The sequence below is a fragment of the Strix aluco genome, chromosome 4, assembly GCF_031877795.1.
Source record: "Strix aluco isolate bStrAlu1 chromosome 4, bStrAlu1.hap1, whole genome shotgun sequence".
NCBI classification, from domain to species: domain Eukaryota; kingdom Metazoa; phylum Chordata; class Aves; order Strigiformes; family Strigidae; genus Strix; species Strix aluco.
The window spans coordinates 48,785,942-48,800,584 of NC_133934.1; the positions used below are offsets into that span (position 1 = coordinate 48,785,942).

General features: G+C 40.9%; 1 protein-coding gene across 5 annotated transcripts in view; it reads right to left on the minus strand.

The window, feature by feature from the left end:
* The window catches only part of LOC141922892 (uncharacterized), a 64,776-nt gene extending 57,828 nt beyond the window's left edge, over positions 1–6,948 (minus strand). For 2 of the 5 annotated variants that reach the window (XR_012623133.1, XR_012623134.1), the window contains exons 1-6: positions 6,416–6,947; positions 6,020–6,120; positions 5,587–5,656; positions 4,568–4,698; positions 2,811–2,899; positions 282–381 (exon numbers count right to left, since the gene is read on the minus strand). Coding sequence is in view for 3 of the 5 variants with exons in the window: in XM_074822972.1 (XP_074679073.1) it covers positions 282–381; positions 2,811–2,899; positions 4,568–4,698; positions 5,587–5,656; positions 6,020–6,120; positions 6,416–6,581 (657 nt within the window). In the remaining 2 variants the exon portion in view is untranslated. Of the gene's footprint in view, positions 1–281; positions 382–2,810; positions 2,900–4,567; positions 4,699–5,586; positions 5,657–6,019; positions 6,121–6,415 lie in introns of all 5 variants that reach the window. The other 3 variants (XM_074822972.1, XM_074822971.1, XM_074822973.1) reach the window with 2 other exon arrangements.
* Between the last annotated feature and the right edge of the window lie 7,695 nt (positions 6,949–14,643).

Consider the following 14,643-nt stretch of genomic DNA (forward strand, 5'->3'; position numbering starts at 1 on the left):
GGGAAAAAAGCGTGAAATACTGGTGAAACAAGACTTCCTTAACTTCACCGAAACACTTTCCAGCTTCATGATAAACAAGTTCATAAATATCCCTGCTATAAGTTTAGGAGAAGAGAAAGCTGGCAACTTTTCATGCATGTAAGGAAAAAAAAAAATACAAGGTGCTCATTATTTTTAATTTAATATCTACATTTTCATAAGGAACAAAAATTGTCTGACAATGATTGCTGAATATTCATTCACACATGTTCATTATCATATGGAAATTAACTTGTACTTACAGAATGAATGAGTGGTCCTAATACAATCCCACTGTCAACACATCTACCTGTCACAACAATATCGGCTCCAAGGTCAAGAGCTCTGCTTATTGGTCTTGCACTAAAAATGAAAAAACACAACAGTAAGTACTTTTACTTTTTAAAGTATCATGTAAAAAAATCAGTTCCCTGCCACACATCAGATAAAAATCACTTTAAAATCCCACAGGAAATCAATGAGATCAACTTTTGTAGAATCATCATCGTAGAATGGTTTGGGTCAAAAGGGACATTAAAGATCATTTAGTTCCAACTCCCCTGCCATGGACACATCAACCTGGCCTTGAACACTCCCAGGGAGGGGGCATCCACAGCTTCTCCAGACAACCTGTTCCAGTGTGTCACCACCCTCACCATGAAGAACTTCTTCCTCATATCTAATCTACATCTACCCTCTTTTCATTTTAAAGCCATTACCCTTGTCCTATCACTACACATCCTTGTAAATCCAGCTTTTTTACCCTTTAAGTACTGGAAGGCCGCTATAAGGTCTCCCTGGAGCCTTCTCTTCTCCATGCTGAACAACCCCAACTCTCTCAGCCTGTCCTCACAGGGGAGGTGCTCCAGCCCCCTGATCATCTTCGTAGCCTCCTCTGGACCCGCTCAAGCAGGTCCACGTCCTTCTTATGTTGGGGGCCCCAGAGCTGGACACAGCACTGCAGGTGGGGTCTCACAAGAGTGGAGTAGAGGGGGAAAATCACCTCCCTTGACTCGCTTGTCATGATTCTTTTCATGCAGCCCAGGATACTGTTGGCTTTCTGGGCTGTGAGCACACATTGATGGCTCATAGTCAGTTTTCCATCCACCAATATCCCCCAGTCCTTCTCCACAGGGCTGCTCTCAATCCACTCATCACCCAGCCTGTATTTGTGCTTGGGATTGCCCCAACCCATGTGCAGGACCTTGCATTTGGCCTTGCAGAACTTCACAAGGTTTGTACAGGCCCACCTCTCCAGCCTGTCCAGGTCCCTCTGGATGGCATCCCTTCCCTCCAGGGAAGTGAACTATCTAAAGAACTTACAGATTTTACCCAATATGCTCTGATGTTGACTTCTTTGATATACAAATTCGTCATTTGCTTTACAAATAAGCACCTGCTGCTGATGCTGTCGAACAAAAATGTAACTTACGAAACCACTTATTTAAGAGGCTAGTAATAGCTTTATATTTCAATGCAACTGAGATTAAGGCGCCCATAAAGAAATACCACTTTTATTAGAAAACAAAGAGCAGGAGTCCACTGTTCTAGCATCTGTTAATGAAGCAGGGTCAGAGGTAACAGATTTTTAAAATGGCTCATCCTCACACTAGACTGCTTTTGTCCCCTCGGATTTGATTTTCATTGTTTTTTTAATTCATGAATAAATCATGAATCACCAGAATTGGAATGAACACTTTCTCACAATTACAAATCTTAAACGTTATTTCTTAGATTTCATTTAAAGTTACTCGTGATCTGCAAATGTTGCAAATCAAAGTTTAACAAGCAGAAAATCCAGTAACAACAGAAAACACTGAAGACTAATTTAAAAAGACTCATCTATTAAAAGATTCTATTTTACAGAGAAAAATACATGCTGTGTTAGGTACAGCCATATACTGCTATCTGCCAGGGATGCATTTCTGGAAAGTGCAACGATAATGATAAAAGACAGCGCACAGAATTTTTTCCATACAGATTAATGTAAAAAGGGGAGACTCTGCACATAGACTTTAGAAATACACCAAACAGAAATACAGAAGGGATGATATATATGACATGGAAGACGGAAAAGCAAAAAACAGGATCACCAAGAACATGAACTGGAAGAGATGCTGGCTTTTGGGAACACCTGACCATTGTCCCACTTCTCAGTCCTTCCCCTTTGATAGACTTGATTGACATTGATTCATCTGAAGTTGATGGTGACAATGAAAATGTAACTGTTCACAAACAGGTACCTAGAACACCTGCATTTAGATATTTATGGGATGCCTTTAGTATCATAAAGGAGGCAAGGGAGTTCTTTCAAAACAGTGATCTGTGCTGGAAAGTCAGCTTCCAAAATTTCAGAGGTACAAAGCCTGACACACAATTCAACACAGCTTAAAGGAACCTTCTACAGCACTCAGAGCATGTCCCAGTACTTTAATTCCTCAGTTGCACTTCTCCAGTGACAACATCCTAAACAACTGCTCCAGGCAGCAAAAAAATACGCCACATATGAAAACAGATTTTTTACAATTGTAATTAAACTAAAACTATTTTGGCTTCAACTAAAACCAGAGGATTCACAGGAGATATAATGCTTCTGAGTTACAACTAGCAAGGTTCTAATTAAAAGTTTATTTAGAAGTTACAAACAAAATTTTGCTTTCTGGTTGCCTGCATAATGCAAAGGTGAACCTCATACACTAGATGGTTCTACTTGCAAAACAAACCAATTTCATGTAGTCAAGGTGTTAAAAATTATTTTTCCATAATAAAAACAACTCGTTAAAATAACTCACCCAAGATACACATTGATGCTATGAACACTCTCTGGAAATTGTTTGCCGCTCTCTAAATCAGTGATACCAGCTCCTCTTAGGTTCTCTTTCTGTTAGAAAACAAAACACCAAACCTATGAGTATTTTATAGTATCAGACAATAGATGCACTTCATAGCAACTCTAAGCAAAGTATAATCATTAAAATTAGCAACAATACAGATCAGTTGAACAGCTAAAAGCCCTAGCCACACTTTTATCCATCGTTTTCCAGCAGACACAAAAATAAGTCAGTCTTTAAAGAATGCTAATGCATTCACAGATGATGAACTACCATGAATTGGTATATTCCCTAGGCTTTTAAACTGTCTTTCATCACTGTAGGACTGAATAAATCAACCTCTGCAAACAGAAACATGTCTGTCATAATAGCAATGGTGGTGTGGCCAGAAAACAAGGCTAATTCTGCAGCTCCAGGTGATACCTGGAACACATTGTGTTTCCAGAGAGGTAGGCAGGGGGGTGGGCATTTTTGACAATGCATTAGGCAGCTTGGGAAACCAGTGGATTCAGGGGGCAGTGACTGCACAGACTCAATGTCAAATGCTAGTTACAGGGGGGATCTACAGTGTGCAAAAAAAAACCTTCCACTTTGAATTAACTTGGTATTCAATGGTAAGCATTGAAATCCTCCAAACCACAAATAACATTTCCAGTGTAATTTATGTTTGGTATCAACAGCAGAAGTTGTCTGTAGACAGTAAAAGCTGTCTCTTTTTTGTTCCTAGAAATGATGTACTGACAATAGCATAGGAAACAATCAATTTCAGATCAGAAACGTCTACGCCAAACTCAAATAAGACCATTTCACTGTCGTACCAGTAATTAAATTCTGGACCACTGATGCTACAGTAATTTCAGTAGGGCAAAAGTTTCTTGAAAGGAAGTCCAAGCACTGCACGTAATTTGCAAGTAGGGAATCTTACTTGACTATCTTCCACATTCAACAGCATGCAAGGAGTAACAGCCTACACAGGTAAATAATTTTCTAAATTAGAGGCAGAGATTTAACCATAGTGCAAACCTATCCCCTCTCAACCACTATTAATGTATAAACTGTTTTCACAGTATCTTTTCAGGTATGGCCAACGCTTTTTGTGGAACCAGACTTCATACGTAAAGCATAGTCCTTTAAGTCAAAAAAACCCATACATTTCATCTTTAGATTTCAAAATGGTTTTTAAATACTAAAAACTTCAATCCTCCCCCTTAACATTATCACACAAATGAATTACTTAAAAACAGAAAACCAGCTACCTGTAAACAAAGTAACAACAGGAAATGACTATAGACTACTTAAAACAGCTAGAAGGGAAGAATATTTGAACATGTGGTAACTACACCCCATTTAAATTTAAGAGATTTAACATTCAGGATTATTTAGTTTAGACAGAAACAATAAGTAACAGCACATCCTAGCTTCTCCTGAAGAGCAAGCAGACCTTGGATCAGATTCACAGTTTGCTTCAAAAAGATGAACAGCAGATCCAGTCATAAAATTCACCCCCATCATACACAAAACATAAGATGTGCCAAGAATTGTTTTCATGCAAGAAAGAAAGAAAATGAAGGAACAAGTTTTAGATGCTTTTAATAGTAGAAGGCTACTGTATAACGATACCCAAAATAAGTTCCCATAGGACAGTAATACCACCTTCATGCTATACAGACTAAAATAATTTCCACAATCCGACTAAGTCTTAAGACAAAGTAAAATACCTCACTCATTAGGTCATCTCCAGTAACAACAGCTATTTTCAAATCAACATCTGCTTTCTTTGCCACCTCCTGAAGGGCAGCTGCACAAGCAAGTGGATTAATTCCACCAGCATTACTGACAACACGAACACCTAAACAAAAAAGACAAATTAAGCTCAGCAGCATCAACCACTTCTATTTTAAAAACTTAAAGTGTGCTAAAATGCAAGCAAGGTACCATCTTTGCAAGATGTCCAACATCTACTCAAGTACTAAAATCATATTAAAGTATGAACACTATTTAACCTGTAAAAGTACTGGAACAAGCCAATGCAAAATTGTTTACAGAAAAATAATTGTTATAGATATTTCTCATCTTTCCTTTATGCATGAAAGGAGAAAGTGACCAAAAAGACATAAATGATGAGACAGGCAGGCAGTATTAAAACAACTCCTACAGGAACAGTATCTGACACCAGTCATTCAAGCATCCATGCTCTCCTAATAACTGCATTTCAGCAGAAACATGGATCTATCTCTATAAACTCCAGACTGTGTTAGGAAGGTGGTGGGTACTTAGAAGTAATTCCCTTTCTCCTCTCACGCTCAGAAAGCTGCATAGCTATACTAACGTAAACAGAAAAACAGTTATCAGAAAATAAGTGATATTCTATAACTATATGGGAATATTGAAAACCTTTTAGATTGCATTGAAAACATCTAGATCTCACGTTTTAACAAAGATCTGTAAAGCAATCTTCCATTCACAAATTAAAGCTACAATAACAAATACATGAAGATACATGTATGTATTTATAAACATAGCAAACATTTCAAATTACGCCAATTTAAACGTCACCATCAGGCCTGCACTTTCCATCTATTATGACAGGATTTTTGCTGATGTTTAAAACATTATTCCTAGAGCACAGCAAAACACTGGGCTAAAAACCAGCTGTTTATAGTAAGAGAAGCCATACAAAAGTCATCTAAACAACTCAACTTCATTAACATACAAACTCATGCAAGGAGTAGCGTACCTTTCCTGTGAATATCTTTTATATAGGGAGCCATGGCAGTGGAGACAAAATCCGGAGCATAACCTAAAGCCTGAAAGAATTAAAAGCTGTAACCATTTGTTAGGTTAAGTCAACCCAGTCTTGGTTAACAGAGAAGAGGGAAGAACGACTAGCTCTCCAAGTGTTTGGATAATGCTACAGAAAAGGACACGAACACTTTTACTAGATGAAACTGAATATACAAAGATAAACTAACACATGCAAGTAGGAACTCTGCAAAAGCAAACGTGTGCCCATAACCTGACATGTCTCGAACAGACCCCGCGCGTGGTGCGGGCCGGCGGCGGGCTCGGCCGGTCCCGCAGCCCGCCCGCCCGCCGCCGAGCCCAGCCGTGTCCCGCCCGGCCCGGCCCGGCCCGCGGAGGCTGGGCAGCGGCTCCCGGCGGCTACTCACGGGAGAGCGGGCTTTGGCGGCCGTCAGCAGCGACATGGTGATCTCGGAGAGATAGTCGAAGACGAGGAAATCCAGCTTCCCTCCGTACAGCAGCTGCGGCACTGGCGGGGCAGGGAAGAACCCGCCGTTAGCGCCGCGGCACCCCGGGCTAGGCCAGGCCCGGCGGCGAGGCAGGGCTGAGGCGAGCCGGATCGCCCCGCCCCTGGCGACCGCCTTGCGGGCGGCCCGCCCGGGCGTGCGGCGGCAGCCCCGGCCCGGCCGCTTACGCAACGGGGCTGTTTGCGGCGCTACCAGCCGCCGCCCGCCCGGCGGCCTCGCCAGACCCCGGCGCCCCCGCGACAGCCCCCGCCGCCCGGCCGGATCTCTCCCCGCCGCCGGCCCCGCGCCTCCGCCTACCTGCGGCCGCCGTGTCCCCCCAGAAGCCTGAGGCGCAGCCGATGCGGACGGCGGCGCCAGCCGGGGGCTCGCAGCCAGCGCTGCGCCGCCTGCTCCAGCGGGGCGGGCGGGCGGCGACCCCCAGGAGCCGCGGCCCCCGGCGCCCCAGCAGCGCAGCGCAGCTCATGGTGGCGGCGGGCGGGCTCCTCGGCACCGCCCCTGGCTGAGGCCCGGGCCCGCCCCGCAGCCCGGCCCGGCCCAACCCGCGGCAGCGGCCTAGCGGGTGGTTGGGGGCCTGCGGAGGTGGTTGGGGAAAGGCACGGGAGAAAGTTTATAAACCCCGCGTTTGCTGGGGAAAACAGCGAGACGGGAGCTCCGGGCGGCTCCGCTCGTCGCGGCTCGCCTGGTCCGCTGTGTTCAGCACGTAGCGCCAGGGGTGGCTGCGCCCCAGGACGTGCGCACACGGGGCGTCTGGTTTGATTCTGGTTTGATGGTGGCCCACGGCAGACATGGCTCAGTGGCCAGCGGGCTTGGGGCTGCCGCACGCCTGAGGTGCTGCAGGGTTGGCGACCGCCCCCGTGTCACTATTGAAGCACCACACGGGTGGGGGGATCAACCTTAAACGTGGAGACCCTGTTCAGGGTTGTGGTAATGTCAAAAGCATGTCAGATGGTCTGGTTATGAAATTTTTATGAAACCCTTTCTCTGCCCCTAAATAAAAATGTTTATTAAAAAATAAGGCTTTCTGTGGGAGTTCATGTCTCAGTTTTGACAGGAAGGGTTTCTCAGGTCCCAAACTGAATTTCTAGTCAGTGGACATGAGTAAATGTCACCCAACCAGCAAATTCCCCAGTATGTACAGAGGAAGGATTTCCCAGTCCTGAAGCCTGAATCGGAGAGCTGTCTTTGAACATCTCCACAGACAGCTAATCACATAAGAGGTTCTTCAGAGTGACTCCCTGTCTTTCATCTGATGTGACAAGGACTGTGACTGAATCAGAGTCTTGCATGCTGATCCAACACAGTCACTGCTAGGTCTGCCTTAACAAGTACGCTTTAATTCTAGGTAAGTTTGAATAGTCCCTTGCAAATTAAACCTTTATAAAACTCGGGGTCTTTGCAGGAACACTGAAAAATACAACGTTCAGTCTGACACTGACGATGCTAAGTATACGATGATGAGAGGTGGTTTTACTGATGTCAAAAGTAGCCATGTTGGAAATATTTAAATAAGTACTTTTCAAAATTGTTGATAAAGCAGCCAGTTAGACTAACTTCTAATTGCAGTTAGAAATGATGTGGCTGAGAGAAAATAGAAAATAGTCATGCTGTGATCTTAGAATTTGGTTCTTTGTTTAGGGAGGTGAGATGTTTTCATATTGCAAAAAGACCATAAAGCACCATCTTCTAACCTTCCAAATGCCTAAGAAATAATGAACAATTACTGTACTAAGTTATTAAACAGGCAGAACCAAGACGGTCACAAAGAAAAAAAAGCTGGTTTCCTACACATAGAGAGGACCTGACTTTTGATTATTAAATTATTAGTATTTAATTATTATGTTGAAAACTTGCAGGTTTTGAGTCCCTATAAACTAGTAAACATCCAAATAATCACAGTGGGGGAAAAAAATGTTACGTATACTTAGCTGTGTCCTAGATACACCGATGTGTATTTATTGTAGCTCCTTAAAGTAAATTTGGAAGAATGAACCAGAAAGAGCACTGTCTGGTACAAAATACACAGCTATCAGTATATCCATAAAGACAAATGCTTTCTGTAATTAAATTTTAAAGTGTCTTCCATGTGTATTTCAGTATGTAATACATTGCAGTAAGATTCCAACATACTGTAACGTAGCAGAAAACGCAGCTAATCCTCAGCAAGTCTTGCAATGGTCTCAAATCCTGTGGTGAAATTCAAATGCAGTTTACCTTGGATGAAGCTCCATAAGCAACATGCTGCAGCCCTCACTCGCTTCTGTACTTTAACATATGCAAAATAAATGCCAATCACTAATAAACATAATCGTTTATAACCCATGAATATAAGTAAAACTCACACTGAAAAGGGTTGGGCCAAGATTTCATGCTGCAAAACTGAATTTCTGGACGTGAGAAGACAAGGCTGCTCAAAGCAAGCGAGACAGAGGCCGGCAGATGGCTGTGTTTCACCACCATCCGCACCCGCCTTGCATGCAAAACGATCCCCAGCCCAAAAAGTGTCATCTACTCCTGCCAGCATCCCCTGTGCTGTCTGCACTATGCGGAGGCAAAAATGTGTGCATTTCACCCCGGATGAACAAATGCATTTCATCTATATTAAGATAGAAGTGTTCACGTGCACATGCAGAACGTTGGTGGAACAGTCTTGGAATCTAGAAGGTGCTTTATTCTCTTAACTTCTTTTAAATGTTTTTGTAGCATGGATTTTGAGAGCAACTGCTCATGGTTCTGCAATGGGCTGGATCATCTTTTGTCAGAAACAATTTTAAAGCCCTTATGGAGCTTGAATACAAGTTTAGCAAATTTGCACATGGATGTTTCCATGTGTGTAAGAGGACTAATATCTTACGTGTAAGATACTAAGACAGTGCTGCAATACGATTAGTTCAGAGTCCATCATTTCACATGTGAGGTTAGGATTGTTTTGATGAAAACAGAGGCAAGTTATTGAGAGGTTCTTTTCCAGGTAGGCTTGGGAAGCAGTGTTCTGTGAAGGTCAAGTTGTAATTTTGGGATTTTGGCCTTTATGGGATTTAACAGCTTTTAGAAACGGTTTATTGCTCTTTGAGGACATCAGATGGCACTGTGTGGTTGTCAGTGAAGCCCAGAAGCTACAAGCCTATATGAAATTCATGCACAGAGGTGCTAGTAAAAAACTTGGCTGTATTTGCAGCCTGAATAGGGGATACGGGTCAACAATAATAGACAACATAACTCTGTCGCGTGGTAGGAATCCACTGGCTTTTAAGACTAAGACAGATTTTTAATTCCTCTCATAAACTGTGAGAAGGAAGGTGAAAAAAAATCTTCTGGCTTTAATTTTTATGCTGGAGAAAGAAAAAGATTACAGAGTAAAAAAAAGAAATGAAAGAATGTAATATTTTTCTTGGTCATGGTTCAAATGTAGGTCAGTCTGAGATTCAGTTTCCTTCAGTAACCCTAAATACTTAGATTTACTTTTATTATGCTAGTGCCATTTATGTTTCAAATATAGGCCTGTGCTTCCCTCCCTGCAAACAGATTTGTGCACCAGCATAAAGCAAAGATAAAGTGTAAAGGAAATGTGAAATTCCTTCTTCTACTACCATCATCCTAAATTAACAGAGTTCAGAGCTAATCCTGGAAGTCCAGGAGGACAATGCAAAGTATGTTTTTCCAAAGCAAATACACATTCCATTATTTTTCTAGGATTTTTTCTGAGTCAGGCTTCCTCTATTGCTTGAAAAGTACAAGCAGAGTATTTCACAGACCCGGGTTTTATTGTGAAATACATTCCATTTTTGCTGTTTTTCCTTTAATGTCACTGTAAATAAGTTCCTGCCCTAACCAGTAGTATCAGCAGATACCAATATTTTAGTTTATTGAGTAGGCTCTGTTTAGTTTGTTGAGGCTCTGTCCTCTCAACTAATTACAAAATATTCAGCAAATATTTGAATTTATTACTTATCTCATTCCCACAAATTAGTGCATCTCTTTGTTTAACCAATGTAGTTCACTGCTCTTGCCCTCAAGGTAAAGCATACATTGCAATCTCTCTTTCGCAGACAGTCTGAAAACCAACCTTTCTTAAGTGAATCAACAGTTGAAAATGATCTCTGTAAATCAGTAAAGGGAGAGAATTTGCCATGTTGCATCTAATACCCCTATATAAGGCACAAACAACTCAAATGTGAATAATGATGTTTAAATGATCCCAGCACATGGTTTGGTGGTTTGTAGTATTTTGGTAGATCTTTAGCATGTTGAAGTATAACATCCTGTGTTCTGGGACTCAGGAAAACCTCAGTTATGACAAAACAATAAAATGTGTAATCTTCTGAACTGTATTGATTTTGTTCCTTTATATCACATTTCTGTTGTTTTTAGAGATATATTCTCTCTTAATTCCTTAAGATTTGAATAAAGTTTAAATAAGGTCTTTAATGTATGAAAATAAGTAAGCACTAAACAGAAACTATATAGGATTTTTTAAAAATAAGATAATAGCTCATTCAAACCATCAAACATTTGGCTTATGGACGTGAGGTATTTTCAGAAGTACTTTAATGATGAGGTGCCCTGATTTTTGGTCTTTTTAGGTGTTAAATACTTTGAAAAGATGTGTGTGGTAATATTTGAAGTCAAAATAAGAACAACCTATTAAAACAATGATGCATTAGCTACATTAAAAAATAAAAACAAACCCTTGGTTATTCTTTGCAGAAAACAGAGTGTCTTTTACATTGCTATGTTCTATAGAAAAACTGCTGGAAAAAAATGACCTCCAGAACATCAGTCAGAAACCAAATTGCTTTTAGCAGTCATGCATCAGTGTAGTTTCCCTGATTAGATTTAAGAAAATATAATATCCCATCAGTAGTTAAGAATACATTCTAAAGCGAGTGAAAGTATCTCTTATGTTTTCACAGTGTACATGCAGCAAAATACCCCATGATTTTTTTCCAAAATGGAATGCCATAGCTGACATGAAATACATACATGTCACGCTTTTCATCAGAAACAGAACAATTTACAGCCTGTATTTGAACTGAAGCGTAGTGAATGTCTGTACTGGTTTCATAAGCGAAAAGAAACAAAAGCCTGGAGGAAGAAGTCTGTTGCAGAGAGTGGACTACTGAATTGGCAAGAATGTTGCCATTTACTTTTTGCCCAAGTTTTGAATATTGAAAGAGAAAGAAAGATGAGTTACAAAACTTTTTTTTTCATTTTCACTTTTTTGTTTCTGTTTGTAAAGCAGTTGGTTTTATAGCACACTAGCAGCATAACTTCAATACTAGACAGCTTTTTAGTCATCTCTATTTCTCATCCTAATTGTCACTCTCTCATTGATTGAGAGATTCCCTTAGCAAAGGGAATTTTGCCCACTAATCTGTATAGCTTACTAGTAGTACAAGCAGCATAATGCATATTGATGATGGATTGCAAATCAAAGTAGGCAATTTTTTTCAATATTTACTTTTTAGGGATTTTCAACGTTTATTTTTTGTATTTATTTTTACATAAGAAAATCAACTTCTGGAGTATCTGAAAAAAGAAAAAAGCAAGTTCAAGTCAAGTCCGCTGAACACTTTCAGTTAAAACAATAGCAAAACACCATTGGAAATGTTAAAATGGATCACTGTAGCATTTCTGAAATGGTATAGACTGATTTTTCAAGTTAGAATCTTAGGATTGCAAGTATGAGTCACAATTTTAAAAAACAGTTGTTTTTTCCAAGAGACCCATAAGAATACTCTGATATTCAGGAACTAAATTAAAAACATGAGCACATTTCTTCCGATTTGTATTTCTGAGGGAAGATTTACTATGAATAATGAGAGGATGTTGGATAGTCTCTCAGTGGCTGTTTGATGAAAATACTAATCAAAACTGAGTGGAAGAAATCTCTTTTAAACAAATAAGGATTCACCTTTACATCTACTCAAAAATAAATTGCAAGAAGAAAGTAAACTGAGTTTGAGAACTCTTCCTTCTGCCTGTGCTACACGAATCATTCCTCATTTGTTGCCAAATCAGCAAATAGACTTACTGGAAAGAAAAAACTGTCCTCAACACAGTAAAATTGTGTTGGACACGGCTCAGGGTACAACTAGGTCTCTAGCACATTTGTTTAGTAAATGGGTCAGCTATTTTGCAACCAGGACCAACCAAGACAAAATGGTATGTAAGGTAGGCAAAATACTATATAGTCATTCCACTAAGAATACAGGTTGTTTTCAACTTAATGAAAAGCAGGAATAACTTATTTCTAAGGTGAAACCATAGAAGCAAAGAGAAGGAAGTGAAGATATGAAAGGAGTAATTATTCAAGGCTAAATCATGACTGTGTAATCAGTAAAGCAAACAAAAAAATTGTGAGTTTTAAATATTTACATCTTCTGCTAAGAAGTACAAGAGGTTGTAACCAGAAACACAACCAGGCAACACTTATAAACGCAGTGTACAGATCTTTGGTAATCATCAATGACATGTTTAATATCGATGCCTTCATGAATGTAAATCTATACAGTGATAATTTTGTGTTATCGCTGTTAACTCTGACAGAGTTTCAAATCTGTATGTGCTACTATTGGTGATAAAAGGGAAGGGTGTGTTCTTTACTCTGTTAAAGGATGAGGGATACCTGGATTGTATTATGTGCTTCACCTTTCATGTCATGAGCATTACGTTGCCCATCTGCACTCCTGAGTGTACATCTGTGGTTGAAGGGAGGCCAGTTATTTAATGAAGTTCATACCAGCAACCTACTCACACAATATTATGGTATCTAAGGGAATCTGCCACTTAAATTGTACTTCCAGGATCCTCTGGACCCTGTGTCATTCTCACACCAACAGATAACCTGCAGCTGATGAAGCAGCAAAGCAAGCTCAAGTAATGTGTGGGCCACAGTGGCAAGAAGATTCGCCGGTAGTTCCCTGGGTCCCTGTTAACAGCACCAATGAAGAAACAATAGGAAACACAAGAGCAGGTAGACTTTTACCCTGTTTTATTTACTTTATTTTCTCTCTTTAGGAAACAGCTAACCATGTAAAAGGTGGATCCATGTCCTATTTGTATCAGTAAGGACAACAGAAGCATATTCAGCACGTGACTCTTGAAGGCAATTAATGCCAGATTTGGAAGGCCAAACTTCTAGCACTGGTCATCCTTTGGAAAGAACTTTGGGCAGCCTGGCAGCTATCTCACTGGTCATCAGTACAGTTACTGGAAAGCTGACTCTCCCATGAACAGTGCTTCAGCTTCACATAAGTGTCCCATAAATTTGATTTTTAGCATCATAAATGCTCAGATTTCCTTCTGGCAATATGTGTCTGGATCCTCAAACATGGTGGGAACCTTCTGTTTGACCAGATGCAACCAGATGAAAAAAGGATATAGAGGTTGGGAACGCTCCATGTTTCAGGACATAATCATGTCTGATTTTGTAATAGTATAAAGTCTAGCTTCAATAGAGTGTTTTTGTCCATGGATTTTAAATACCTATTAAGCAAAGTTGAAACATTGGTCCTACTGTACTGAGGTGAAGTCATTTGCCTGAAATCACAAAGACAACCAGTAACAACAGATCTAGCAGTAAGCCCCAGTCCCACCATTCTTTCTGTCATTTGGTCAAATATGTATTGAAGTCAAAAGCCTCATTCAACATTGTCTCATCACACATGATACTGTACAGACACAAAAGCAGGCTTTCTCTGGAGAAGCCACAGCCTAAAGATCACGTGCAGGGCATGAGTGGAAAGCTATTAAAGCTGTTAATACCGATAGCAAGCAGAAGCACATATGTAAAATAATTTGGCTGGAAAAAAGCCCGTAGCAAAAGAAGGAGCCTGTCACCAATCTTGTGTGTGTATTGAATAAGGCAGATGCTGACAACATTAGTTCCCCAGCAAGGAAGCTTTGACCAAAGTTGTTCAAATGGACTCTTTGAGTTGAAGGATAGGGAAGATTCATGCTTTCATTGTCTGTGAGAAATACCACAGGTTTCTTTTCCAGATATAACACTGCCCAGCATGACTGCATACCTTCCTCTGCCTCAGTTTTGTCATCTGCAGAATGGGGAAAATTATGTTGATTCTCTTTGCAAAGCACGTTGAGATCTGTGTCAGGAAAGTACTAGGTAACCGTAAAATAGTATTTATTGTTAGGCTATCGATAGTTGTTATGCATAATTCAGATAGCTACTGTGGCTTTTCCTTAGGTTGTTTGAGTGAAACTTCTGCCAGCCCCATCCCAAAGCCATGTGTGAGTTTCCTTACGCTCATGTTACTTAGAAGTAGCATCTCCATGTCTTGTCTCACCTTCCTGCCTCCCCTGAGACCTCCTGGCTGGAGCAGAAATCAAGTGGAAGCAGGTTCTGAAAATGGGAGGAGCAAAAGATGTGTGCAAATTCTGGGAATCCACCTCAAACCCCCACCCCACCTCTTCCCACCACCTCCCGGTGCCCGCCCCCAGCTTCAGCCTGCTCCCTTAAACTGCTGCCGCCCTGGCCCGGGTGGAACATTTTCGGCTGCTGACAGCAC